This window comes from Lathyrus oleraceus, chromosome 6, assembly GCF_024323335.1.
Source record: "Lathyrus oleraceus cultivar Zhongwan6 chromosome 6, CAAS_Psat_ZW6_1.0, whole genome shotgun sequence".
NCBI classification, from domain to species: Eukaryota; Viridiplantae; Streptophyta; class Magnoliopsida; order Fabales; family Fabaceae; genus Lathyrus; species Lathyrus oleraceus.
Genome location: NC_066584.1, coordinates 330,096,413 through 330,110,658, shown reverse-complemented (window position 1 = coordinate 330,110,658; position 14,246 = coordinate 330,096,413). Strand labels below are relative to the sequence as shown.

The 14,246-nt window shown below is 35.8% G+C and overlaps 1 protein-coding gene across 1 annotated transcript; it reads right to left on the bottom strand.

Annotated features, from left to right (window-relative positions):
• Positions 1-1,385: 1,385 nt before the first annotated feature.
• LOC127093319 (uncharacterized) lies at positions 1,386-4,098 on the bottom strand. Its single transcript, XM_051032228.1, has 2 exons — positions 3,733-4,098; positions 1,386-2,340 (listed from the first exon to the last, which is right to left on the bottom strand). Exons 1-2 carry the CDS (start codon positions 3,800-3,802, stop codon positions 1,532-1,534), a joined length of 879 nt encoding a protein of 292 aa, XP_050888185.1. The 5' UTR covers positions 3,803-4,098; the 3' UTR covers positions 1,386-1,531.
• Between the last annotated feature and the right edge of the window lie 10,148 nt (positions 4,099-14,246).

Genomic DNA, 14,246 nt, shown 5'->3' with positions numbered 1-14,246 from the left:
TGTGATGCTCTAGAATCTATAATCCAGATGGATGAAGATATACTTGAACAAGAGTCCAAGCCTTTAATATAGGAGGCAGACATGGCACGTGACTAAGTGGCAAGAAGCTTTTGGAGTTGCTCTACAATATCAAATATTTGAGAAGTGGTCTCAGATGGATATGCATGATCATAACCAGAATCAATGGTAGTAGAAGCAGCAACAACAACATTGGATGATGGACCCTTGAAGTTTTTTCTTATTTGCTTTTAACAATCTGAGATATTGTGTTTTCCAATTACCTTTTTCCTTACAAAAAGCACATTCATCAATACCAAGCCCAACCCTACCTTGAGGTCTTCCTTTGTGAAGTAGAGCAGCAAAAACATATGAAGGAGTGGAGAGAAATTATTTATCTGAAATCAAATTTGAGTAGGACTTGAGTCTAATTTCTTCTGCCAACGATTCATTAAAGACTGAATCAACATTGGAAAGAGGATTACGATGCAGAATACTCCCATGAAGGCCTTCAAAATCATCTCTAAGCACCATCAAAAATTGAACGAAACGTTGCTCTTCTCTTTGATAAGTGTACATTATAAGGATGGTTCATTCACATGGCCACATTATCACCGCCAACAAAGCATCTAGTTTCGTAATCAACAATCTAGCAGCAAGGAAATTAAATATGGATGGTTTAGGAATAGTTATTACCACACAAGTGTTTTCACCGGGGCGACAATTACAAATTGACATTATCACTTCAAATTCCAATGAATTGGCAGGAAAAATAATAATTAGAATACGTGGACCACTTTACGGTAGTTCTGAAATCAAACTAAACTCTGTGATACCATGTTAACAATAGTGAACATATAGAAACATAGAGAAAGAAAGACCATTTGACTTAGGGTTTCAATAGAATGAACAAAAATTAAAGAGCAAGGATTACACCAGACTATAAATACTAACCAGACTATAAATACTAAATGCTAGAAAAGACCGAACTACCCTTATAAAGATACTATAAACCAATATAATAATAACTAACAATAAAATGTCAAAATTAGTCTTTCAATTTTAAAAAAATGAATATAAAAAAATTGACAATTTTTTTTTTATAAAATCCATTTTTAAAAATCCAAATAAAAAATATTTTTTAAAAAAATTAAACTGAACCTTCTATCTATCCGAAAGAAATATTGATAATACTGTTGACATCTTATTGATAATTCTAAAATTCCTTTTAAATTTCAACTGAGCATCGCACTGGTAATCACACTAGTAGACGACTAGTTGTGCAGTGTAATGCTGTAATGGTTTGCCGCGCTTACTGCCACAATTTGGGACTGGGTCGGACTTTCTATTTTACCAGGAATATAGAATACATAATGTGCAAGTGCTCATAAGACAAAATATATGTGCTGTGGAATGTGCATTTATGTTTTAAAGAAATAGTGAAATTTATACATACTATGCTGAAGCAAAGACATTGAAGTTGAAATCCATCTACATTTTGAACAAATGTCAATATATGAGCTTCAAATTTTCATCACAGTTCAGAATTTTCATATGACTCATAGTCTTGATACTCAGTAGATTCATAAGCATTGGATTCTTTACTGGGAGCTGATTCATATAAACTAGAACTTTCAGGGCGAGGTGATTCATAACTGGAACTTTCAGAGGTAGGTGATTCATACAAACCGGCACTTTCAGAGCTTTCAAAATCAGGAACTTCGCCATCAAAGGAAGTATCAGGAGCATCAAAATTTTCAGTAGCCGGTGTTTTATGAACTTCAATTTCACCTGTTTGAACAAATTGTAACAGCAAATGCACTCCATTAACAACATCATAAATCATTAGTCCTATTCTGCCACCAACCCAACTGCCCATGTGACTTCCAACAAGATAGCCAATTCTGCCAAGGCTCTGCTCCCCCAGGTATCCTCCCCCATAAGCACCAAACAAAGTACCAGTACCCCTAAGGAACCCTTCTGTGAGTGTACCACCATAGTAAATAGCTTCAAAAAAGTCCCATCCAGAAGAGATGACGGGACCAATAATCCGTTTGGCTTGACGGGAAGCCAATTTTGCTGCCTTTTTACTTTCTTTCTGTGCATGTTTAGCTGAATCTGTTGGGGACATCCCTTGACTAACAGCATCGGCAAGGGCAGACTCGATTGCCCGTTGCCTTGCTTTTTCAACGTGAGTAGATCTAATACTGTAAAAATAGAGCTTCACGCCTTCCTTGACAGCACATGCCATAGTTCCAGAGCCCATGTCAAAGCAGTTTAATAACGTGAACTTTCCACTTTGAGATGACCCCTCCTCGCCAATAAGCTCCCTGCATTTTTCAGCTGAAAGGAGCAACTTATATCAGAACAGGCAGACACTTCAGACAAGCACTAACAGACAGTGTAGTCGAATGTCTTCAACAGTCAAAGACGAACATGCATGACCAACATTGAAACATGAACTATGTTCAAAAATCAGAAAGTATTTGCTGACAATAAACACGCACCAAGAAAAACGTAAATAAACAAAAATCAGCCCTTTTAACTTCATTCAAATATGGGATGCAATACAACCTATATTTGTCTTCATTCCATAATAAAAAAAATAATAATATAGACATATGCCGTTACATTTAACTTAATTCGATTTAATTTCATTACATTCTAGAGTATGTGCAGTTATATTTCTCCATTCTTTCAGACTAAACAAGTTTTAAAGAGCAAAATCACAACTACGCAAAAATAATCAAATAGTATGGTTGAACACAAAATTTAAAGAGTTGTCATCATATAGTTATTATTGCAACACCAACACCTATGAAAAAAGATGCGTCCATGTCAATGTCTTTGTCCAAAAGTGACATTGGCACTTGCAAGTACATTTAATTTATTCATTTTTTTAAATTATTACCAGTGTCGACGTGTCAGTGTCAGTGTGGGTGTCGCGTTTCCGGTGACCGTCCTTTATAAGTTATTAAACTCCTCAAATACAGTCTTGGGATCTCCAAGTCATACCAACAGAATACCAAACTCCACAATGAAGCATGTCTTAAGCTCTTAAGAATAAAAGAAGAAAAAAAATTGAAAAAATGCAGAACATAGTGAATTCAAATTTTCTTAGTGGGCAAATACCAAAAAAAACTTAAGGGCTTAGACATTATACTACTGAGTTATGATATACTCCCCCCATCCCAAAACAATCAAACTTTTTCAAAACAAAACCCCAAATTTAATAACCATTTCAATTTTACCTAATACTATTCTTTCTATTTGTATCATCTACTCTAACTAACTAACCCTACTTGCATCATTCCCAACTCAAAATCTTTTACTCTGAAGTTATGATGACAATAAATATATCAATGCTTGATAAGGATAATCGGGTACCTCATTCTTTCATTTATACTAATCCAAACGGTTCAATTAGGAACAAATTCATCAACACAAAAATGTTCAATTACGAACAAATTCATCAACACAAAAATGGCCATGCTTACAATCTAGTAATGTAGAGTATCAATCCTTATCAATCCCAGATCACAAGTAGAAATATGAAATCACTGATAAGCTTAACACCAACTAAATGAATGGATTAACAGGAAATAAATCCTAAATCAGAAAAATTATAGTGCTAATTAGGATAGTAAAACAAATTATCAAGTACTGAAGCCTCCCTTAATCACAAATTAAATGACAAATACATCAAAATCAATGGAATGAAACCGAAAAAATTACCAGTGATGCTAAGAGCAATAACAGCGGCAACAATAACGAATAACCGAATCCTTCTTTTCTGGACATCCATGATTTTAACCGTAAACCCTAAGTAACTTTCTAGATAGTTATCGTCTTTTGGAGACAGTTAAAATGGTTCAAAAAGTGGCGAGAGTCGTGATTATCTTGTTGAACTACGTTGCTTTATCGGAGGCCTATTTACGTCGAGGAAGTTGAGCGTTGACCGGTAGTACACGGATGACCGGCGGTGGAAAAATCAAACGTCGAGAAAGCAATTGAGAGCCCGTCGGCTTTAAGCCCAATATATTTTGGTAGTTGGGAACTGGGTTATTATTAGCACCGGCTGTTTTATTGTTTACACCACCATAATATTGATTTAGGTTGAATATGAGAAATGAAAGTAAAGTATTTATAACGTGATCTAGAACTTACGCCTCTTTTGATGTCTCGTAAAATTTGATTTAATGGACAGTTTTTTGTGATTGTTCAATTTTGAGGCAGTTGATTCGAGGTTTCTTGTTTGTGATTGTTCAATTTTGAGGCAGTTGATTCGAGGTTTCTTGTTTGTCATCCTCATGCAAACTTTCATGTTTATATTCCTTAATGTCCTCCTCATCCTTTGATGAAGGACAGGGATTCTCTTTGAAACTTTTGTCGTTGTTCAACTTCTTTGTTATCACACCTGAAACATCAAAACAAATATCGTTCCCCGCTTTTGGGGTGAGGACTCATCAAATGCAACATGAATAGATTCTTCTACTAAAGTAGTTTTACTGGAGTACCCTAAGAATATCCCTTCATCAGACTTATCATTGAATTTACCAAGATTACCCTTTCTGTTATTTAAAATGAAACATTTACAATCAAAAACGCGAAAATAAAAAATATTTGGTTTTCTACCTTTAGTCAACTCATAACGTGTCTTCTCTAAGATGGATCGAATGATAAATTTGTTTAAGACATGACATGTAGTATTAATCGCATTCGCCAAAAAGTACTTGGATAGGCTCGTTTCACGTATCATGGTTTAGGTCAATTCTTCTAAAACACAATTTTTACGCTTAACACCATTTTGTTATGAAGTTCTCAGACATGAAAAGTTATGAGCAATCCCTTTTTTTCTAAAAAGTTTTGAAATTGATGGCTAACAAATTCACCACCGTGATCACTACGGAGTGTGATGATTTTCAAACTAATTTTTTTTGGACAAGCTTAGCAAAATCAACTAAACCTTAAAACTTTAATCCTTATGGGTTAAAATAATATCCAAGTGAATCTAAAGTAGTCATCAACAATCATAAACCCGTAATAATTGTCTCCTAAACTTCTTGTTCGCGAAAGGCCAAACAAGTTTAGGTGGAAAAGCTTGAGAGATTTTGATGTCGAAACAACATTTTTCAATTTAAATGACATTCTCGTTTGCTTTCCCAATTGGCAAGCATCACATGATTTTTATTTGGAAAATATAATTTTAGGAAGACCAAACACTAGATTCTTGGATGCTATTTTATTTATTATGTCGAAATGCACATGACTTAGGCTCCTATTCCATAACCAATAATTTTCACCCTTGTCGACTAAGCACTTAGTTCCATGCATTGACACATCATCTAGATCAAACATATATACATTATCATCCTAGAACCCTTAACCACAAGGTCTTTCCTCGCCTTATGCTCAATTAAACAACTAAGAGTATCAAAATCCACAGTGTATCATTTGTCCCATAATTGGCTAATGCTAAGTAGGTTGTATTTAAGCCCTTTAACTAAAAGCAAATTTTCAATGGTGATTGTGGAGGAATTTCCCTTGATACCTGAAGCTAGTCGAAATATACTAGAACACATCGTACGATCGAACATACAACAAAGTCGCCACCGAACTTTATTTATCCCGAAAGAGAGAAGGGAAAGTATCGATAAAACCCAAGGGGAAACAGAGAAATGGGTAATGAAGTTGGTTGTACAATGGGAAGGTATTAGCACCTCTCACATCCATAGTACTCCATGGAGGTCGTTTTGAATGCTCTTGTTTGGATGGATATTGTTGTCTTCATGTACCTGTAAAACAGAAAATGGGTTAGAAAGAGAGTGTTCGATGAGGGTTTGGGTCCTCATGCCTACGTGTTCTCATAGTACTATGAGAAAGTCAGAGGCTTGTAGTCCGTGGAATAAAGAATGAGAGAAAAAGATAAGATTGGGGTGGTGTTTAAGCCGAAAAAGAAACTTGTCAAGGCCGGAGACTCACATGACAAAGATTTTACCAAAGCACGGAGACTCACATGGAAAGGAAAGAAAGCATGAACTTGTCAAAGCCAAAGACTTATATGACAAGTCTTTTACCAAAGCACGGGGACTCACATGGTAAGGAAATAAATCAGGAACTTGCCAAAGCCGAAGACTTACATGACAAGGGTCTTACCAAAGCACTGGGTCTCACATGGTAAAGAAAGAAAGTAGAAAGTTGTCAAAGTCAGAGACTCACATGACAAGGGTCTTACCAAAGCACTTGATATCACATGGTAAGGAAAGAAAGCATGAACTTGTCAAAGCCGGTGACTCAGGTGACTCACATGACAAGGGTCTTACCAAAACATGGGATCTCACGTGGTAAGGGAATGATGTTTAAACCTAGAGAGGATATGGGGTTAACCATATGGGTGTATCCCAAATGAGGTATATAACCATGACAGTGTAAACCTTAATTGTGGTGTCAAAACCAAGGAATAGGTGTTAACCATGAAGGTGTGTTCCAAAAGGAAATTTTAATGATGTTTAAACCAAAATGAGGGATGAAAGAAGCCACATGGCCGGTTGCAGACTTAATAATGAATTGACTGGAATTACACTAAAGTCTAAAACAAATACAAATACTATGAGCAACTAGGTCATTCATCCCGTACTCATACATATTATAGATAAGTGTAGGAAATAATTCATCTCATCATTCTCTATTACTTAAGGCTTATAGCATATAAGCCTAGTCAATGGATGACAAGTTGTTGAAGCAGGTTTCCAAAGATGCTTGTAGGGATGAGTCAGATGACTGAGACTTGCTGAGAAAAGCTATAGTCAACTAGGATCCTTGTACTTGTTGAGAGGTTGAAGCTCCAAAGTAACAAAAGCAAGTCTCATCAAGTGACCAGGGGAATTATAGCCACTTGATAAAGACAGAGGGGGTGTGTAATAGATGAAAGGATCTAGTTGATCAAATTGGAGTTTGATCAAGCCAAATCAAAAGAGTGGGATTGATGAACAAACAAGAATGCATGAACATACAAAAACTAGCATAGGATCTCATTGTTAGGTAACCCAGGAGAAAGTCATGTGGATGCAAAGTTTACTTCCATATGTCTCATTGTAAGGTAGCCCAAGATAAATCTACGTGTGTCTTAAGGTGTGCTAAACTTAAGCAGGTGAATGTAATAAGCAAGAGGCATCAGGCAGATGAACAAAATCACAAGCTCAAAAGTTCCACAGAAGCATAGGCAAGTCAAAGTGTTCACAAGGTCCATGGGTCCAAGGTCACTCCAAGTCAAGCAAAGGTCCAAGATCTTAAGTCTAAAGGTCTAAAGTCTAAGAGGTCATCAACAATACAAGTCAAGCATAGGTTTAAGATAAAGTCAAAGTCACTTTTATCATGTTTTGATTCATTGAGATTAACAAGCAGATCAATCAAACAAGGTAAGAAGTAGCAAATGAATAAATCAAGATGAATAGAGTATGAAGTGAGATAATGATTAATGAGACATAAAAATAAAATGCATTAAGTAAATGGAATAAAAGTAAATGACATAAACTAAATGACTTGAATTAAATGGCAAGAAATAAATGTCAACAAAATAAAGTCAATGATTAATGTTAAGAATTACTGATCAATCAATTGTGTTGGGATAATTTAGCGCTATGTTAAGCAATCGTAACTAAGCTTATGTAGAAGTCATACCTATTTGAGGTCGGTAAATAACAATGTATGTATAAGACATGTTAGAGAATTAACACAAAGTTAATCTCCTACAACATGTAACACAATGATCAAAGTAAAAGAAGAGAAGAGATAAAGATAGAACGGGTGAATAGGAGATCTAAGGCAATCACATAGGATCAATTTATCCACAAATTAAATAACTCAAAATATGACGCATCAAAGATAACATATCATTAATGCAAAGTGTTAAATATGATTCATGATCATCTATCAACAAATTGAATCAAAGAAGGTTGAATCAACCTCAAATCCATTTATCAATGATTTGAGATATGGAAGATCTCATCAACAAACAATCAATTTAAGTCAAAACATCAAGTGAATAATAAAAATAAATAAAAGAAATGATTAAAAATGATTAATAAAAGAAAATAAAAGAGAAAATGTCAAAAAGGTATCAAAACACCAAATAAAAGTCCAAGAAAAATGGAGTAAGTCAACAAAATTATAAGTAACTTGAACCCAAAAGTTGGATCCCAAAAAGTTAAAAAAAATTGAAAATTAAATATCAAAAGAAAATAAAAATAAAAGAAAATAACAAATAAATGCTAAAAATGAATTTAAAAATGGTTTAAAAATAAAATCAAATAGAAGATATTTTTAGGGATTTTCTGTAAAAGTTTGGAGCTAAAAAGAAATAAGGAGTTATTTTTAATAATTTTTTGAAAGAAAAGGGAATTAAAAACAAATTAAAACACGAAAAAGCTTGGGGCATCAGACCTGATTACTAAAGTCCAGTCAGCTGATCAGATGGCAAGGACTTAAAGTCAAAGTGCGCTCACCATGAGGATCACTGCATCGGATCACAATTGACAAAAATAATTTGAAAAACACGTGTATTGCCACATGATTGGTCCAATTCGAATTTCCTTCAAAAACTAAAAAAGTATAAGGGAAGACTTTGTCTTCAACCTCCAACCAAGTCAAAATTGGCTTTCTGCAACTCACAAATTTAGGGCAAAATGCTTATGCATTTTAACACTCCATTGTTCATCGTTGCTAACTCCATGCTCAGGAGCCATTGTTTGGCCCTTAGTGTGGAGTATTTGGAACAAAATTAAACGAGCAAAGAAAACCTAAAAGTTAAATTAAATGATGAATTTCAAAAATAAATGTACAAGAGGTTAGGGCTTTGCTTCATGGAATCACTACGCACAAACTTGTATCAAGAAACCTTTGAAAAGTTTCATGTTCTACCTTGTCCAAATCGAGGTCGAAGGTTGAAGACGATGGAAACGGGTAGCACAATTCAAACACTCACAAGCCTTGATTTCAATTGCAAAAGATTCAGTGAAGTATGGAAAATCTTTCTGGGCAAAGAAACTCGAAGGTAATGGTTTGAATCAATGGGACCATTAGCTGGTTTTTGCTCAGTTTGAGTGAAGTATCAGTAGGGTTTTTGTGGCTCTTCAAGCTTGGAAATGAAGTCAAATCACTAACCTATTTATAGGTAAGAGAGTGAGGTCAAAGTTCGTGTGAAATTGGATCTCAAACGTGTGAATCAAATCACAAAATCTGAGATCCAAACCGTGTGAAAAATTGGCACCAAACTCGTGATTTTTGTGCTCTTCAAGTCGTTTTGTGTTATGGTGAGATGTGTTAGATCATTATAAACAAGTTTGCGCGTGTGAAAAGTGGTCCCAAGTTGAATTTGGCATGATTTCACATTATAGGTCGTGGTGCAAAATACAGTTTAAGTCACCATGTTTATGCATAGGCCAAATCTAATCCACTCGTGCATTTTCCAATTTTATTTGAGAAAAATGATCCTTTCATGGAGAAGAACATAATGCAAAAGGAATCAACTTGAAATGAATTTTGAGGAGAAAGTTACAAAGGTGGGAAGTTGGGGGCGTGACCTGAAGTTTAGGTTGGGCATTTGGTCAAGCAGCTTGGGGCATGTTTGGTCATTTTGAGGTCCCAAGTTGATGACACCATAACTTTTGATTCCCTCTTGAATTTTGAGCCAAAATTGGGTCAAATGATCTTTTACATAAGCCTAACAAGATGCAAAAGGAATGGGATCAAAATGATACTTGAGCTGAAAATGTCAATGGTGGAAAGCAGGGGTCATGGTAAGGTTTTGACCCATTTTGGTAACTTGGTTCTTTGCATAAATGAGGTCCTTAATGATTGAATTTATGTTTGACCCTTGAATCAAAGTTGTAGAAGATCCCAAAAGGCACGTTTGGCTCAAAGAAGCTTGACAATTGGATAAAAATTGAAGAAGTTACGGAGTTTAGACCAAAAACATGTCATACTTGCAAATTAGGTCAACCACATTTGTACCCCTTGGTGCAGATTTGATGTTTTCTTGCATTTAAAACCATAATGATGATGGAATAAACATCCCTTTATGAAAGCTTGATTAGGGCTTGAGTAATCTTAAGGAAATCTTGAAGATTGAGTGATGTGGCATGGAAACAAACACACGGACCACTTTTGAATCACAATGAAGCAAACTTGCCTTTGTCTTGAACCAAAGACCTTTGTCTTACCAAAAGGCACGTTTGGCTCAAAGAAGCTTGACAATTGGATAAAAATTGAAGAAGTTACGAAGTTTAGACCAAAAACATGTCATACTTGCAAATTAGGTCAACCACATTTGTACCCCTTGGTGCAAATTTGATGTTTTCTTGCATTTCAAACCACAATGATGATGGAATAAACATCCCTTTATGAAAACTTGATTAGGGCTTGAGTAATCTTAAGGAAATTTTGAAGATTGAGTGATGTGGCATGGAAACAAACACACAAACCACTTTTGAATCACAATGAAGCAAACTTGCCTTTGTCTTGAACCAAAGACCTTTGTCTTACCTTTATTTGGAGAATGATCACCTATATGCATAATAAGAACAACCAAGCACCATCTCTTATTGAAGTTAGGGTTAATTGACAAGCAAAATCAAGATGAAACCATAATTTCAAGATACCAACCAAAATATGGTCATGCTTGTGATCCAATGACCAAATGTAATGGTCATGCATGATATGAATTGATGTATGCAAATGAATTATATAAAAATGGAGGGTAAATTTTGGTATATGACAATACATTCTCCTAAAAAATTATCTCTTGTGTTGTTCCCATACGGGACGTGACCATTTTCCTTCTCATTGAACTTGATGAACATGGAAGCATATCTCGTCATGTGTCTTGAGCATCCACTGTCTATAAGCCATAATCTTTTCCAGATATAAGTTTTTCCTATGATAATCATGTGATTGCATCTTTTCATTTAGATAGGTTTTGTATGATGTTAAAATTAGGAATTAGCTTTATGTATATTGGACGGTATCATCCGAGTCTTGGTGTGCATTTTAGCGTTCTTGCATTAGGAAGCATGTCAACATTGTTGGAAATGGTTTGGAAAAGGGTTGTGCATCAAAACATTGTGTTGTTCTTGAAAAACTGGTTTTGTATGAAAATTTTCACATTACAAGTCGATACATGCGAACATAGGTTGACACATAGCTCATCTACAAAACACATAGGTCGACACATTGTAAGAACAAGTTGACTCATGCACTGCATTATTAAAGCCTGTAAGGTTCTGTTTTATGAGCTGACTAAACAGGTTGACCTATAGGCCACACATTTCCTTGATAGGTCGACACATGACCTCAGACAGGTCGACACATTGCTTCAATAGGTCAAAACATGGCTCGTACAAGCCGATCTATTGAATAAATATTTTGAAAAATTGCTCTTGTTTTCAAATGGAAATGGATTCAACATGGCTAATTAATGAAGAATGTATTCAACTATTAACCATGCATAAAATAATTATTAAAATGCAAAAATAAACCATTCATGACACAAAAATTCAAGCATGCAATCAAGAGTGAAAAAGTTAGTTTCATGAGTTAACATGACATGGAAATGAATTAAATAGAGAATTAATTCAATTAAATTCCAAAATATGCCAATTAACCACAAAACATGAATTTATTATGAATTTACATGAATTAAAATATGCATATTCATAAATTAAAAGTATAGTATGAATTGATAAATAAATGATAAAAAAACAAGAAATAGAGTAAAAACAATTAAATATGCAAGGGTGCATAACCCAAGGAGGTGTGCAGCCTGGAAAAAGAGGTTTTGAGTTTAACAGAAAAGGCCCAAACATAAAAAGTTACTATTTGATTCAACATGGATAGTGTTGGTGTAAGCCCTAGAGGCCAATACTTTTGGTACTTGTATCGAATTATTTATTAATAATAAAAGGTTTTTTCTTTATTACGTTTGTTTAATAAAGTCCCTAAAATAGCTAGTCTGTTTAATGTATCAAGTGTGACTTGATCATGAGATCACATTAAACATAAGGACACTATTCTTAAAGTATCCGTAGACGAGCTTTATTGTGAAGTGGGATAACATTAAAGCATTAAGACTATTATGTATATATACTGATGATCACATCTCATGGATCATGGATAAAGAGTTATCAAGTCTTAAACATAGGTATGAATATTAAGACTAATATTTATACCGGATTGACCCGCTATGAGAATACTATATAGAGAGTTATGCAAAATGTCATAAGTTATTCTCATGGTGATAATGGTGTATACCACTCTTCGACCTGAAACCACTATGGACCCTAGATGTAGAGTCGAGTGCTTTATTGCTGATCAAACGTTGTCCGTAACTGGATAACCATAAAGACAGTTGATGGGTACTCCACGAAGCATGCTGAGGGACATGAGTGACCTAGATGGAATTTGCCCATCCTGCATAACAGGATAAATGTCTATGGGGCCAATATTGAACAGGACAAGGATGACACGATCTATGCCTTGTATTCAATATAGACATAAGGGCAAAAGGGTAATTATACACATAAGTATTATCACAGAAGGATTTGTCATATCACATGACATTTTCGTGTCTTGGGTAGCAGTGATGTGTTGCTAGATACCGCTCACTGTTTATTATGTTAAATACGTGATTTAATATAATTGTCAATGCCGCGAAAACCTACAGGGTCACACACAAAGGACGGATTGATGAGAGATAGAGTAACTGAGGAACATCGTAAGGTACGGTGCACTTAAGTGAGTTGTAGAACATCGTAAGGTACGGTATACTTAAATAGAATACGAAATATGGTAAGGTACCATGGGCTTAAGTGATTTTGGGCATATTATAAGATATGGGCCAAAGTACACTTAAGTAGGCCTTTTAGCTTGAAGCCCACACAAGTGGTTCTATAAATAGAACCCTTATGCAGAAGCATTCATTGCGGTTGCATTATTTTCGTTTTTTCTCTCTCTCTCTCTCTCTCTCACGCGCACACACACACACTCACTCAAAGCCTTCATTCGTACCAGCTAGCACTGAGACTGAAGGAATCTGTTCGTGTGGACTGAGTAGAGACGTTGTCATCGTTCAGCATTCGTGATCGCTCCGTAGATCTGCATCAAAGGTTTTGATCGTCACAAGAGATCTGCACCAAAGGTTCCAATCGTCACAAGAGGTAAATATTCTATCACTGATCATGACCATTCGTAAGGATCTCTAAAGGAGAAATTTCAATTTCCGCTGCGTTTTGGATCGTCGTTCTCCTTCAGTGGTATCAGAGTCACTTACGAAACCATGAATCAGATATCTGTTTATTTTCTGTATTAATATGATTAAAAGACAGAATGAATCAATTAATTAAACGGGTAATTAAATTTGGCATCATGAGTGTACGAGTTGGATGATTGATGTTGACTATGCTTCGGAACCGACATTAGTATGGTGAAGCAGCGATACATCGATCGTCCATATGTTACGCAATTGAGACCGATCAACTTATATATGATATAAGTAATCCTAATGCAAAGTACGGTATATATGATATACTGTTTCTGTTTCGTTCATTCAAACACTAAATGGTTATTTTTCTTTGAGCGATCAATGGTCATTTGCTTTGGAATCCGACATTAGTATGGTGAAGCAATGACCTATTGATCAATCATACTGAATCAACAATCGAGGTGTGTTTGACGGTCTGAAATTGGTGCATTAGGGTTAGTGACGATGCAAGGGTTGTGCCATCAAGGAGTTGTGGATTGAGGGCTTATTGGAACACGTCTGCTGACTGTTCCAAAGCGCTGGTTTTTTGGCCGCGTGACGATCGTCATGGACCTGTGACGATCATAACAAGCTAGACGTGACGGTCGTCACATGCTTTGTGACGGTCGTCACATTCACAGATCTAGAATTCTAGGCGTTTTGTTATTTTGGTCGCGTGACGTTCGTCATAGGCCTGTGACAGTCGTAACAAGCTGGGCATGACGTTTGTCATGGGCTTTGTGACGGTCGTCACATTCACAGAGTCAGAATTCTCGGGGTTTTTATTTTTGACTGCGCAAGAGTTGTGTTGATGCAAAACGATGTCGATTTCAAATGAATTGTTCATTAAAAATTTCGGACAGGGGCGTTGCCCCTACGACCCCGCAAGGGGCGCTGCCCCCTTGACCCCCGTCCGCTGACCGGGCAGCAGACCCCCGGCTAACTCTGCGTAGTG